At 45.5% G+C, this 14,278-nt stretch overlaps 2 protein-coding genes across 6 annotated transcripts in view; one reads left to right on the top strand and one right to left on the bottom strand.

Annotated features, from left to right (window-relative positions):
* The window catches only part of Upset (SET domain-containing protein upSET), a 31,968-nt gene extending 19,308 nt beyond the window's left edge, over positions 1 to 12,660 (bottom strand). For all 5 annotated transcript variants that reach the window (XM_076444053.1, XM_076444055.1, XM_076444056.1 and 2 more), the window contains exon 1: positions 12,400 to 12,660. The gene's annotated coding sequence lies outside the window, so the exon portion shown is untranslated. The remainder of the gene's footprint in view (positions 1 to 12,399) is intronic.
* A 389-nt stretch (positions 12,661 to 13,049) lies between these two features.
* LOC143218713 (protein anon-73B1) lies at positions 13,050 to 14,231 on the top strand. The gene is made up of 2 exons (XM_076444084.1): positions 13,050 to 13,821; positions 13,889 to 14,231. Exons 1-2 carry the CDS (start codon positions 13,651 to 13,653, stop codon positions 13,985 to 13,987), a joined length of 270 nt encoding a protein of 89 aa, XP_076300199.1. The 5' UTR covers positions 13,050 to 13,650; the 3' UTR covers positions 13,988 to 14,231.
* The last annotated feature ends 47 nt before the right edge of the window (positions 14,232 to 14,278 follow it).

Here is a 14,278-nt window from a genome sequence, read left to right as displayed (position 1 = left end):
AACATAGTGCTTCCGACGTGCACGTAATTTATTATCGAAAAGATAAGCCCGGATTATGTAGTTATTATATCCTTCGCAGCTATAGTGTCTATTTTAACGAGTAGTAACGTTCGTTATCAACGCCGTTCATCGGAACCGATTGTTCGGCGGCTATTCGCGATTTTATTTGCCTTAAAAAGATTGCAATAACTGCTGCCACGCGACAAGGGAGACCGTAGTGTTGTACAACATCCGGTGTGTGCGATGGTAACGGTAACTATGGCCTATACGTGACTTTCCATAATTGATACGGCCTTCCGGTGATAACCAACTAACGCTAGTTTCCGGAAAGTTCACCAGACAGTCCACTATTTGTTGTACTTCGTATACTGCATGACGGGCTAGACGGAAACATTCTTTAAAACAGTGTAAATGACAAAAATAATGAGCTCAATAGGGAAAGATTTTGCTGTTGGTCACTTATCGGCTAGCTGTTCCAGTCGATAACATAATCGCACCCCCTAGAAATCAGGATAGTCAGATGTACCTTACGTTGCTGTGGTCTCAATAAAACATTAACAACATTATAATTGCTGGAAGGTTTTTAGATGATCATGGATGCTTCTAACAAGAAGCAATTTTTCAAAGTTGCAATACATCCAGAGACTGATTAGTGCCGGAATTCGCCGCATGGGGTGCTCTAGTCGTTCTAGGGTATACAGGGTGAACCGCGAATCCTGATCGGTAGAGATTACTTAATGATTCTTTTTTTTATTAACAAAATGAGACCATGCAAAGTAATAAATCCTTTCTTTCGCTAAAGATATTTCTAGCATGTCTTAAATTGCACCCACCCATTTTCTGACATACATAGATGCACCAGATCCGTAGTCTAGTAATTACTCCAAGACTTAACAACACCCCTTTGGTTAATCAATGTCAATACACCACATCAGTTATCCCGCAACTAACGTTGCAATTTCATCTGCTAGATCCTGAGGTCTATATTGGAAACCTGTAATTAATTTCATCGCCACCATGTTATTTTCCCTGAAGGTATCGAGATTGTATAGGGGGACTCCCCTTTCCTCCAACTTTCTCCTTCAACGTTCTCTGCTGGAGGACATTCCCAAAGGATATGATTTCGGTCTGTATCTCGGCTGGCAATTTGTCGCGACTTGCGAGACCTGTCGGTATGTTGGCGAATCACGACTTGTGCCACGTGACCGGGCGCATCGTAACGACGTTATCGGCACTGTCAAAACGGCAGCGGCGGGTTCCCCGGCCGAATCAGAGGCCACACAGCCGTTCGTTAACCGAGGTTATGCACTCCCGATCTTTCAGCTCCGTTGCGACGCGATCTCGCGCTGAAAACTAACCGTACCTCGCCGAAACCAATTAATGCAACCTAATGAACTGATGGGCCATTCCCCCAACCCCCTATCTGACGCAGGACAACATAAAACCTCCAACTGTTAACCCCTCAGTCCTGGGGCTCTAACGTCCTGGGGCTGTAGTGTACTGGGGATTCTAGTGAGCCCGTAAAAATTTTTATATCACCCCTTCGAGTTTGCTTGGCTTGAACTATAGCACCTGACAGGATTTTTTAAACTTTTTATAAAACTTTTATGGAGCCCGTTCCCCTCGTTTATCCCTTTACTAGTTCCGGGGCTGTTCGAATATTTATATGAAAAATTCGGTTTATTTTCTCAGGAGGTTGAGAACCCCCGGGCAAGTGTATTATTTCAGATGGCGAGAAATCAGGAAAACTGCCAAACGCGAGCGTGGATCCCACGGCAGAAACAAAACTATACACATCCCGCGACTAAATATAACCTCGTTGCAACGGTTACGTATGGCATCGTTAACTGCCCGATAAACGCGCAACGATACGTTTTCGTGAAACGCGTGAATTTCGTCCGGTGCCGGTGACGCCATTGTATAACCGTACTTTCTAGACGTTGCGTCAATCCCCTTTTCCAAATCTGGGGAGAATAATTTACGACCCCCGTCATCCTTCAATTACGAATACGAATCGGTCGAGTAAACGCAGCCTCAAAAAAAAAAAATTGTTGAGAGACACTGCGTTTCGGGTCACTCTGTGCAATATAATCGAACAGAGTTGCATGGAGAAAGGTCAGAGGTCGATCTCGACGCAGGCGCGTTAGCATTTCGCGCGTTCTCGAAAAAAAGGGCACGGTGCGCCTCATCCTCATTAAAAAGAAAAACGCACCTGAGAAGTGTTGACCTACAACGAAGCGAATTATCTCGTAAATACATATTAAACAGTTAAACATTGTTCTGCTCCGAATGTGTAAATTGATTGATAGCAAAATTTGGAACTGTAACGTTCCTAATCGCCGAGCCAAAATTTTCCGATTCAAGGTCACGCGCGGGTCATAGTGTAGTGGATCATTGAATTCGACTTGGCATCGGCTACAACCCTATCGAGTCAAAAATACGTAGTGCCATTCACGAAGATCACGATGTCGTTGACTGTTCATTCAAAAGTTAAGCGGTCAACCAATTTTTTTGATTTCTTCATTAATTTTTGTTCAGGGTCGCAAAACTTATTTTTCTAGGAACACAGTCTGCACATTTCTGGGAGGCAGGATACATTTCTAATTTTTCTAACACGTCGAGCGAATGTCGTGTACTGTAAAGATTTCGATTGTGCGATTTTTAACTTGATTGATTGGATGAATTCTTTTCTAACGTAAAAGGCAGTTACGGAAGGAACGCAAGCAAAGCAGCTGTGGTGCGGTCGCGACGCAACGGAGAGTCTCTCGGCCGAAGTTTGCCTCACCCTCCCCCCCCGTATCGGCACGCTCACGCGAAAATGAACGAGCGGGCGAGCTGCTCGCCGCGTAGTAGAACGCGCGAGCGTGCAACGTTGCAGCCTGGTTTGTCGCGTTGGCAGCAATGGGATTTCTGACGACCTACTTGGCGTACCTCGACCCTCGCATTGATTCGACGCGAACCAAAATTATTCCCGAACGATTATCGTACAACCCTGTCCTCCCTGTCACCTCCCACACGAACCGTTTCATCCTCGTACAACGTCAACGCTATCGACAGCCGTTTGCCGGTCGATCGTCACCGATAAAAATTCAAATTTGCCGCCGGCCTGAATCTTACACCCCTCTCGTTCCCGCCAAAAAATAAATAAAAATGTAACCAAAGAAATTTGATGTTCAGGAACTCGGAGACTCTTTGGGGATCATTCAGAGACACCATTGTAGAATTTAGGGCAGTCTTCAAGGTGACCTAATATGGCGGAGGGGTCAATTGGAGGAATAGGTTTGTTTTGATGTTTCAGACTGCTGCGAGATTGTTTCGCAGTGCTGCCAGATGGGATCTTATAAAACGAATTAGCCGTGATAATGTTTTTCTTTATGAAAAAGTGACATTGTCAGTCTGCGTTTTGCGGCAGAAAATTAGGGTTTCGCCAAGCAAGCATGCACAGTTTGAAACGCTGCGTGCAAAGCTCTCGCTGTGACCCGTTCGCCGGAGCTACGTTACATGGAAACGGTGTCTCTTTCTAGCAGCTAGTGCGCTACGTTACATGGAAACGGTGTAGGTCTTTCACTACCAGCTAGTGCGCAGGCTAACCGCGCATTCTATTGCCATGCAGCCAACCCACTGGCAATAACCGCGCGGATGTAACCGATCTAATCTTTCGATATGATCGAAAAACACATCTGAACCGGTCAGAATCTATAGACAAAAGAAACAGTTTACAAGATCGCCTGGGTCATCGCTGATCTACAGTCTAGTTCAGCATCTACACGGAAAGAAATTCATCTACTCCGCCATATTGCGTCCTCACTCTGCGAACCCCTTTTTATAGTAGCAACTCTTTCGAGGAAGCAGTTGTAATTAACGCACCGTGGATTTTCATGCGGAATAAAAATTATTTGCTGATAAATACATAAATTGAGGAATGTAGAAACATCAATTTTCAACATACTGAAATTATTAACAGTTCGCTCGGCTCCTGTTCTGTACGATCGATGCACGAAACGTTCATTTTCTATCTAGTTATAATACTTCCCGCTAATAAGCTCAGCGAAACTAGCGAATATATCAATCGCGTTGGTCATCCTCTACCATTGGTAGACCTAAGCGTCGTACAACAGTCGCCGACGAGGACGGAAAGCGCGGCAACGTGGTGGGGAAAGTTAAATGGCGGTACGTGCACACAGAGACGCGGAAATTGCGCGTCAATCTAGGACGTTAGCAGACCCAATGCTATCCGGCATAAACATCATCGGAACGAGCCTAAAATCCCGCTCGCTAGAATGCGCATCTAACCGCGCGATCTTATCCGCGGGTTACGAACAATGAAATTCGAGCATAACGAACCGCGCACGCGATATCGATTTTTCGCATCGCATGCCTGCCCAACATTTCCGCGCCGCCCGCGAAAATCAATAACAAAAAGAACTAGCCGACTGGTCTAGGCCGGGGGACCGCCATTTCCATTCCAAGTATCCAAGCTGGAAATTCCCCCACTGTCTTTTCTCGACAATTTTACAAAACCTAGCAGAATATTGATTAAATCTGAGAAAAAATTACGTCGAGTCTGTGTGATACGATAAATTGTGTTGCAAGATCTGGTACCGCCGCAAGGGCCCGAATAAGTTGGACAACTGTTAAGAATTATCCTAGAAGGTCCCTACGCAATTTCCGAACCTGGAAGATTCTCGATTAATTCCGAATCCTTGAATCGGAGTATGTATCTAGAAAACTAATGCGAGGAGAGGGATAATTTGGCGCAGTCCGGTTCCCTGCAATATGGCCGCAATTGCGGAAATAAAGAAAAGAGCTATACCGGCATAGTACGGTGTCTCCTACCGTCGGGGAATACTAACCGTACCTGTGCGACTAGCCCTACGCCGTTGAATAACCGTTCGAACATCACCCCTCCCTCGCGGACTCTCCCCCCACCCTCATCACTCTCTTTTTCTCTGTCTCTCGGTGTAAAGTTTATCTTTTCGCTCGCTCCCTAAGACCGGCGAGGGAGAGCCACGAGAGCGTACATCATGCAGTAAGCCGTATATAAAGGCTTGATTGCCGGACACTCGGTGAAATATGCCAGTCCCCGCCAATAACCGGTATCAGGCTGTCCTTTATCCGCCAGCGAGCCGTCTTTTACTCGCCTGCTCCCGCTCGCGCGGAGGCTGCACGGCGGGGGCAACGGAGCAGGGGGGCGGGGCCGAATGAGAAGTGAACGAGAAACGTCGGTGGAAGTGAACCAAGATGCGAGACAATGCCGTGTGCACTCGGCAGAACCCGATGCCACCGTGCGAAAGCTTTTCCACCGAGAGATGGAATCTTTACGACCTCCCCGAGCATTTTAAAAATGTTTCCCCTTATCCTTTCAACTTGGCCGAGCCTGGAAAATTGATGGACATTCCGAGAAAAATGAATGAATCTTCAATTATTTGTTGTCTGTTCGATTATATTCGCAACGATCATTTTAGGAGAGAGATTTTTTCCGCGCGTCTCGGGAATCACAGTAAAAAGGCGAGCGGAGACGGTCGCCGAGAACAACCACTCGATTTCGCGGAGAGAGCGCTTGCGCCCCGCCCCTCCCCGCCCCGCGGGACACGATCGTGCATGTAAATGCATAGAGGAGCGTCGCGATAGTGAACCCGCGCCTTTTACAATCTGTTTTTCATGCTCTCGCGTCCCCGTACTCGGCAAATATTTAACAAACTGTATTTCAAATGTATTGTTGGACTAAATATTGATAAAGAATGGGATAGTGTGGAGTGGATCGTAGATGAGAGACGCGAATGCGTCCACGGTGTAGATAGAAGAGTAGACTCCACTGTCGGACAGGTTTTGTTCCTGTTCGTCGGCAGCTCCGCGCTGCGGTTCTGTGGATTAGTCACTCAGGAATGCGACCGCGGTTCGAGGGGAGGCTGCGACCATGCTTAGCCGGTCCGAAGACATTCCATTTTCCCAGATGTGGTGAAAATTTGCTGCTCGCATAACCGGCTTCGTTGCGCAAACAATTGTGCCCATAATTATGAAAGTGGTCCGAGTTAAAATTTAAAAAAAAAAAAATGGATCTTTCTTCTCGAAAAGTCCCAATTTTATGCAAAACGGACCAAGAAATTGCAAGTTGCTTTTTTGGAAATTTTACAGATCCTGCAGGCGACACTACGGGGTTGAAATAATATTTTTTCATGGATCCCGTCAAGGCGACCTTCAAAAGGGAAATTGTTTGATTGAATTATTTTTGTTTGGTTGGCAAGAGGTCGCAAAGTTTTGGTCAGTGAGAAAAGAAAAGGCACGCGACAGGTTTGAATAAATCGATATCGGGAGACGCTCGTTACCCGCAATATTGGAGCGGCGCGGCGCTGCGTTACGTGGGTGACTCGGAAGAACGGGGGGACAAGGGACCAAGATCCAGCATTGTGCACCTCCGCTATTACACCCAAGGTTACCAAGAAGCGCTCATTTCTTTCTCTCTCCCCGCCCCTTCCCTCGCGCCGGCAAATCTCACTCTCTCTCACTCGCTCTCTTGTCTCTCCCCCGACCAGACTAAATTTTATTACATTTCATTGCAACGCGGATCCGGTTCTTAACGAATTCTCCCCGGTTTTATGTTGAGGATATCCTTCCTTTTCCTCGGGCTAGAGTTACACAACCCGGCGTCGTAAAAAATTGGAAACCAGACATGAGAAACCGTTTTCGGTAACAAGATGACAGCACGGTAAAAATTCACCCGTGCCGGGTCTATTCCGACCCGTGTTTTAATCTAACTCCACGAGAGTCAAATATGTTTTACGTAGTAAAAATGAAAGACTTGTTAAAGTGTGATGCGGTCAATTTTGACTCACGTTTGGATTCAATATGATTCGTTTAAATTCTTGAAAATCCTGAACGGTTTGGCGAAGCATGGATTCTAAGCTTAGAAAGCAATAAATTTCTTGCGAAAATAAATAGTCTCGTGGACGCGCGCCATTTTAAGTTTCCGCGCTACGTCGGTTATGCAGTCGCGAAGAAGCGTGTGCATCGCAGATACATCGTTCCCATAGTAACCGCGGGCACCATTAATACAGACTGACGTCACCGTGAAGAAATGCATCGGCACATTGCACGGCACGGATCTTGCGAAATCGTTCGCGGATTCTCGCGGCCGTTTGATTTTCGATCGAAGCCGAGAGGCGAATTCCCGGCGAATTTCTCGTCGGAACGGTGGCTTCTATATTTAACCATTCATGACTATTCCGAACCCGCGGGAAAACGTTGTTCCCGAACAAGTATGTACTCGGACCACTATAGCGCTCCGAGTAAACGCACGGGCCACGAACGAACTGCGTTCACAATTTTTTACTGCGAGCCTGTTTACCATACGTAACACCCAGCTTCCTCCGTTTTGTTGATCAACAATCTTCTCGTTTCCTGCGAAATATTTACATCGTTCTAATTGCCTCTTCGAATTTTTCGAAGGAGGTTCATATTTTTTAATTTTGCTGAATGTGTGTGTTTGCGTTGTAAATTTTTCCGTTTACCGTACGTGACATCCAGCTTTGTCTGTTTGTTGATCAACAAGCTTCGGGCTCGTGTAAAATATTTACACGATTAAAACTGCCTCTTTCTAAAAATATTTGCGTTGTAAATTTTCGTTCGTTTCGAGGTGGCTCGTGTTTCTGCCTTTTTTCGTAGAAAATAGTCTTGCTTCTCTTATTTGGTCAGTTTCGACCGTCCCCAACCCCCCCCCCCCCTGAATCGATCAATGCACCGCTTTAGTTGCTCGTTGTCCTGCCCCCCGCCCCACAACGCTTTCAACCAACCGATGTAACTTAATACGAGGTTTTGCACTTGATAAAGGAATTATCAACTTCGATGTAAATCGATCATGCTGCCATGTAACCGACGATGTAAAATATTCCAAACAATACACTCCACTGTGCATTAACCTCTCCCACTTCGTCGCGCAGTTACCAAAACCCAGAAATTTTGATATCGAAAGATGAAACCTCTGAAATATCATAATTTCAATAAATTGCGTAATGAAAAATATAAAACCGGTCATTTGACCGACAGTGGTAGGTTCAGTATTAAAAATTTTGCGATTCGACAGCTTTTGCAAGAATTTTCAAAAATGTGAATAATTGGATTTCCGCCGATTTTTAAGCGATACCTGGTGCATTCAATTTCGCCCGGAGTCAGTGATCGCGAGATAATCAAGTTATCTCTCGATGACACAAATTCGAGGGCACAACAGGACATGCTTGTCGCCACTTCGCAAGCGAGTTGCAGCAGCAGCAGCTCGACCGTGCGTACGCACTGACATCGTTCTATTGGACCTTTCCCGATGACGTCAGTAGAGGTGGCCAATGGTAATGGATACCGCAGGGACTGGATCAGCAACCCGTATAAATCCCAGTGCCTCGGTCCTTTACCAGCGAGCTAATAAAACGGACAATGGCAGGGCGATTGCTCGGTTCGACCCAGTTTCATACGGAATCCACCGAAATCAAGCCCATCCCCCACCCCCGCCCCAAAAACCGCCCACTGGAGAGTCGAAAAATGAATCTGAGAGACGCAACGCGTCAATATTTTTTTACCCAGTTGCACCGGTAGCTAAATATCTGCACGCAACGCGAACAAGTCAAAATTACGGAAATATTAAGATCCCTCCTTTAAGCGAATTGTGAAATGGAGGGGATTGGTAAAAATCCATATGACCCCGGGGTTATATCTAGAAAGAATGATGACGGGACGATGGATGGTTGTAGATACAGCAATTTACAAGAAGTTTCGCGGCAATTCGGATTCGCGGATAGAGCGCAATAAAATTTCGCCAGGAATGCTGGTTTCACATCCTGGAAAAAACGGCATGCCTTTCGACCGTTTTCTTCTGGTTCCCCGTGGATCGGCTGCGCGTTTACTACGTGTGAGTGTGTGTGTGTGTCGCGCGTGCCCGTCACTCCGCGCAAACTTCCCTTGCGGTCGATACGATTTCACCTCGTGTCGACAAATGCTACCAACCAGAGGCGTACCCATCGACCACATTTCGAGTGTGTCAGCTCTTGACTCTCGAAACACCGTCTCGTACACCCGCACCTACCCCTGCACATTCCTCGAGAATCTGCTAAAAATTCGAAGTCCCCAATGCTAACCCGAGGGAAATACTTGTTGATCGGGTTGTATACGTTTCTTAGAAGAAAAATTGGGGTCGTAGAGGGTGAGATAGAAGCCTGGGTAAAAATTGAGCCAGGTAGCAGATTTGTAAAAATCGGTAACTTTCGAGATATTTTTTATCTTGAAAGGAAAATCTACAGGAGTGTTTTACAAAACTGCGGAGGATCGTTTCCGAGAGCTGTTTATTGAGTCGTTAGTTCCTCCGGTGGCTGCGTTTTTCTATGGAGCGATAGCGGCGGGATAATGGGAGGGAGGGGATCGATCGGTATTTGCGAAGAAAAAAAAAATTGGTTGCGGCGCCACTGGTTGCCGCCAACCACCCGCGAGCCCCATATCTGCACCCCCTTCCACGCTGCGCATGCAACCAGCCAGAGATTTGACTTTACAACAAGCACTTCGAGCAACTTTACATGGAAGTGGCTTGATCCGGCCAGAGGCGGAGAGAAACCGCTGGACCTCTGAAAGATTTATCGATGCCTGAGGATCGACGAGTGCTTATGAATTTCCGGAATCTAGTGCTAACATCGACCGCCTAACTCTAAAGAGCCAACATGGTGGATGAGCGTCACTGCGATTGATGTATTTACATGTATGACTAAGCCGACCTCTAGATGCAAAGATAATCGGCCGGATAAATTAAAACGAGACATCCTGTGCATACACGACTGTGCCACGAATTATTTAAATATTAAGAAGGATATCCTCGACGCTAAGCCCTGCGGCTGCTGGTGCATTGTTAAGGGGAGGGGGGAAGCAAGATTCGCCCGCGGGCTTGACGATCTAGTCGACGACTGATCCGTGGCTAACTTGCATGACACAGCGGATTAACGCGGATCGATACGATTCGATCCGATGGAACTCGAACGGCCGATAATTAATCCCTGATCCGGCGTGTACACCCGCAACATTATCGCCCCGGTGTAATTAGCGACACGATTTCTCATCGATTTCCCCCCTGACGCCGATAATCTGACATAACCAGGTTATCTCCTTATCTGGATCGGATTTCGAGTGGCCCAACTCCAGAGGCATTCTTCCGTTTCCGGATTGTCGGCACCGGAAGTTTGCGTGCCGCCAATAGGCCATGAAATTCTCCAATAATTCGAATACAATTCCCCTAAAATTACCTAGATATAGAACAGTAAAGAATACAAGTTCTGATAAACTACAAGACAGAGAATTGCGGAACTTAGCTCCCAGCACTCTTGCACTTCCGGGTAACCAAAACCGGAAGTTCGCGCTTTATTTAAAACTAAGCGTTCAAGGAAATAATTTAGTTAGATTCCCCAGAAATTCTCTAGAAATGGAGTACTAAAAAATACGAGACAAGAATTCTCGAGTAAGTTTAGAATTCGGAGTAACTACAAGATAGAGATGGAACTTGGCTCTGAGGATTCTTGTGTTTCCTGGTAATCAGGCCGGAAGTCTCCGTTTAATTAAAGCTTAACCTGTTCGTAGGTAATAATTTGAATAGATTCTCCAGAAATTCCCTAGGAATTTAAAGAAGAAAATAAGATTGGGGAATCGATAAATCGGGGATCTCGAGGATGCAGGCAAGCTGCTCTCTCTCGGCCAAGGTACATACAAAACATGCAGAGAAGGGAATTTAGCGTGACAGGAAAGAGGAACGCGCCGAGAGGTTTCGCGGAAGAGGGGGTGGAAAGAGAAAATAGGAGAGACACACGGTCTCTCTGTGAATGTTGTGTATGTCTGTGTTGGTAGGGATCGCGAAAAGATCAAGAAAAAGGAGAACGAGAGGGGCCGACGAAAGTAAATGCCGGGGAGGGGGCGACACGACACGGAGAGAAAAAGAGCGAGAGAGACAACAGGAGCAACAGAGCGAGCAACATGGCGGCACTCAAGAGCGAGAGACCAGCGCCGCCTAGCAGATTTTTCTATTCCCGCCCGTAAAATCAGTCTCGACGACTGTATCCAGAACTCTCTCTTTTCCGCCTTTTTTTCAAAGTTTCAGCAGATCGGGATGCAAGCCTCTGCGCTCACATCCGAGACAATGTCACTGTCGACGTTCTGAACCAACTTTTACAGATACCTTCCCCTATAAACAACACTTTCAGAACGTAATTCATAACTCGAGCTTTGAAATACTTATCTTAGAATGAAAGTAGTCGAATCCGAATGCAGACGTTTCGATCAATTTCAGTCTTCTCGAAAGAACAAGCATTCGGTTTTCCTTTTCGACAAGTTATCTAGTATGTATATTATATAGCCACTTTGCGGGCACATTAAAAATCTGTTTCGCCATCTCGCTCGGTTCTTATCGATATGCCCTCGTAGTCGGTGGACGAGATACCTTAACAGGCAGACACTGGTTGTAAAGATACTCAACGAACAAGGCAACCGTAAAACTTGGTTGTAGCCTTCCGCTGCTAAAGCTGGCTACGAGTGACATTGCGGTCGTGACCGTGTTCTTTCTCCTGGCAATTTTTCGTGAACCACTCCTGTCAAGTTTATCGACGTTGTAGCGAGCATGATTAGAGCACACAGGTGTGTGCGCAAAGAAAATGGAAAGTCACTTGCCTGGCTGAAACGAATATAAATAAAAGTGACACAAGCTGTTTCAGATCTGACACGTATGGAGGATAGTACTGTCACCAAAAGGGGTTAAACGAGAGGAGTTATGAGAAATATCGTGGGGAACTGGTCGTGCCTTGGATAAAGAACATTGAAAGGCTACGTAGACGTTAACAACTATGTAAATTCCCCGGGTAGAGTGGTATGTGTACGATGTGGTTGACCTGTAGTCACTCACCATTTTATCAGCCATTGTTGCCACCATTCGGACACGAAAATCGCACCAACAGATCTGTCTTTCAAACAATCGGTTTTCGTCTCGAGAATCGTCGCAACAACAACCACCATTAGCCGATCGAAAATGTCTAACAATCAAATCGCGACAGACGAAAGATCGATCCCGTTCGAAGTTCGGCGAACAAATTTTTTTTGGTTAAGTGAAATGCCCGACGAACTCTCGTCACAGTATATTAACCGTGAAAGAAATTACCGTAATCGCGGGAACACAGTAATCAACACTCGTCTACGATGACAACTTGCCGAGAAAAACACTGGCTAACAAGATCGTTTGAACGTCACAAACGATTCATAAATACGGACAGCGACGTATTGTTGCAACTATGTTTCCGATGACAGTTCGAGCGAATTCGATCGTTTGCCGCGTGAAACCGTCGTCCCCCAAGCGTTCCCGTACACGAAAACCCGTGAAAATGACTTGCTTACCTTAATATGACAGGAATACAGAGGCTGACTTTAAACTTGGATGTAAACACAAGCATTTTTCAACGGAACTGACACCAGGGCAGCTTCGATAACGAACGGCAGAACACTCTTTACATCGCGGACAACGTTATTTCACTGTTCGAGAGTTTCCTACGTGATTAAATATCGCGATAAATACGAGAATTCACGATCTCTTCGGAAAACATCCATCGAAAACTAAAGATGGCAGCCATTCTTCTGTACAAAACAAAGGTTCACATCCACGGACTCGCGAGCGATCAAGCCTCGAACCCAGATAGCTTCCGGCGCTGTGATCAACGCGCCAATTTCAAATCTTCCAAACTTCAATCGTCCATTACTCGCAAATTCCTTATCACAATTCCAATTTCGAAAATCAATTTCGATCTCTAGCTCCGTTCGAATTACTCTGAGCACTTACAGTCGTCTAGAACAACGGTGTACTTGTTAATTACGATTTTAATTTCAGACTTATTGGTGCTCGAATTAGTCGATAGTTGGCGCTCCGATAGATTTAATAATTTCCGACGCCACCTGACTGGAAATATACGAACGAGCTCTCCGTTGCCAACTTCAAGGCAGCCGAAACCAGCGCATAATGTTCGGCTGTTTCGCTAGAATTTGAAAAAAAGAATCGGAGAATGAAAAGATCTAGGATCGATCCTCGAGCAGCGCGTTTATCAATGAACCGAGTAACCTGGTCCGACTCGACTGGACGTTTGAAAATGTCGGTGGCTGGGTTGATAAGTTGATCGAAGCTGACTGACGTTTAAATAATTCTCGACACACCGGAACGTCGTCGAGAAAGTTGGCAGTATTTGTCGCTCTCGAACGGTGCGAAACTTCGATGATCACTGTTGCTCGGGTTATTGATTTCTAGCTGATATGCTCTCCGAGAAAACAAAAATGTTTTGATTAGTGATCTGTGACTGTTGAGCGATAGGTATACCGGTTTTACGGTCGGAGAATGCCGCATTTCGATCGGAATCGTCTACGCTAATCGCCTAACCAGTCGCCCGGTATAATGACTTTGAAAAAAACGGCAATGAAAGATGGAGAGACACTGTAGTGAAAATACTGTCGCGATTTGCCAGTTCGAATCTCCAAGTTCGTTGTTCGATTCTCTGTAACTACGTAAATCATTCGATTTTGTTTTGATGTTTCTCGATTGTTTCAAAGACCACACGTTTACGTATAAATACAGAACGTAGCCGCCTCTTCTCGTGTTTAGAAATGGCAGAGGCTGATCCACAATTGAAACGACTATTACTTCCGGCTGAAGAGACACTGTTCGAACAATTGATACGATTTGGTTTATGCGTCGGAGCAGTGTTTCAAATTATATGTTTACTGGCCATTGTTGTATATCAGGCTGGCCCTTCCGATGGCATTGCTGCACTGAAGGTAATTTTACTTGTTGATTGTTGTCGTCTACCATATGTCGAGATTGAATTGTTTTCGTTGTTTTCAGGATGATCCGAGCGATGTTGAATGCTCGGAGAACAGTCCCCAGGTTACACCTAGGAGACCGCATAGACCGAGAAAACAGGAGAAGAAGAAAAGACGTTGAATCGCTCCATAAAAACATCATGATTCTATTACTGCTTGTATAGATATTAGCTGAAGACTGCTTTTAGATATTATCGTATTTATTGATACTATTTATTCCACGAGGAACTGGGTGATCCGCATTTATACATTTTACAACTATTTCCAATGAGATAGATACTGTTTGAATACTACTACTGTTCCAGAAATATTTAAAGAGATGTTCTCCACAGTACAAATATTGAATAAAAATTGTTCTCGTAAAATTATTGCCCTTTTCGTCTCGTTCAAAAATATAAACGATTAATTGCGC

This window comes from Lasioglossum baleicum, chromosome 20 (genome assembly GCF_051020765.1).
Source record: "Lasioglossum baleicum chromosome 20, iyLasBale1, whole genome shotgun sequence".
Taxonomy (NCBI): domain Eukaryota; kingdom Metazoa; phylum Arthropoda; class Insecta; order Hymenoptera; family Halictidae; genus Lasioglossum; species Lasioglossum baleicum.
Note: the sequence above shows the minus strand (reverse complement) of the source record. Positions and strands in the feature narration are given on the sequence as shown.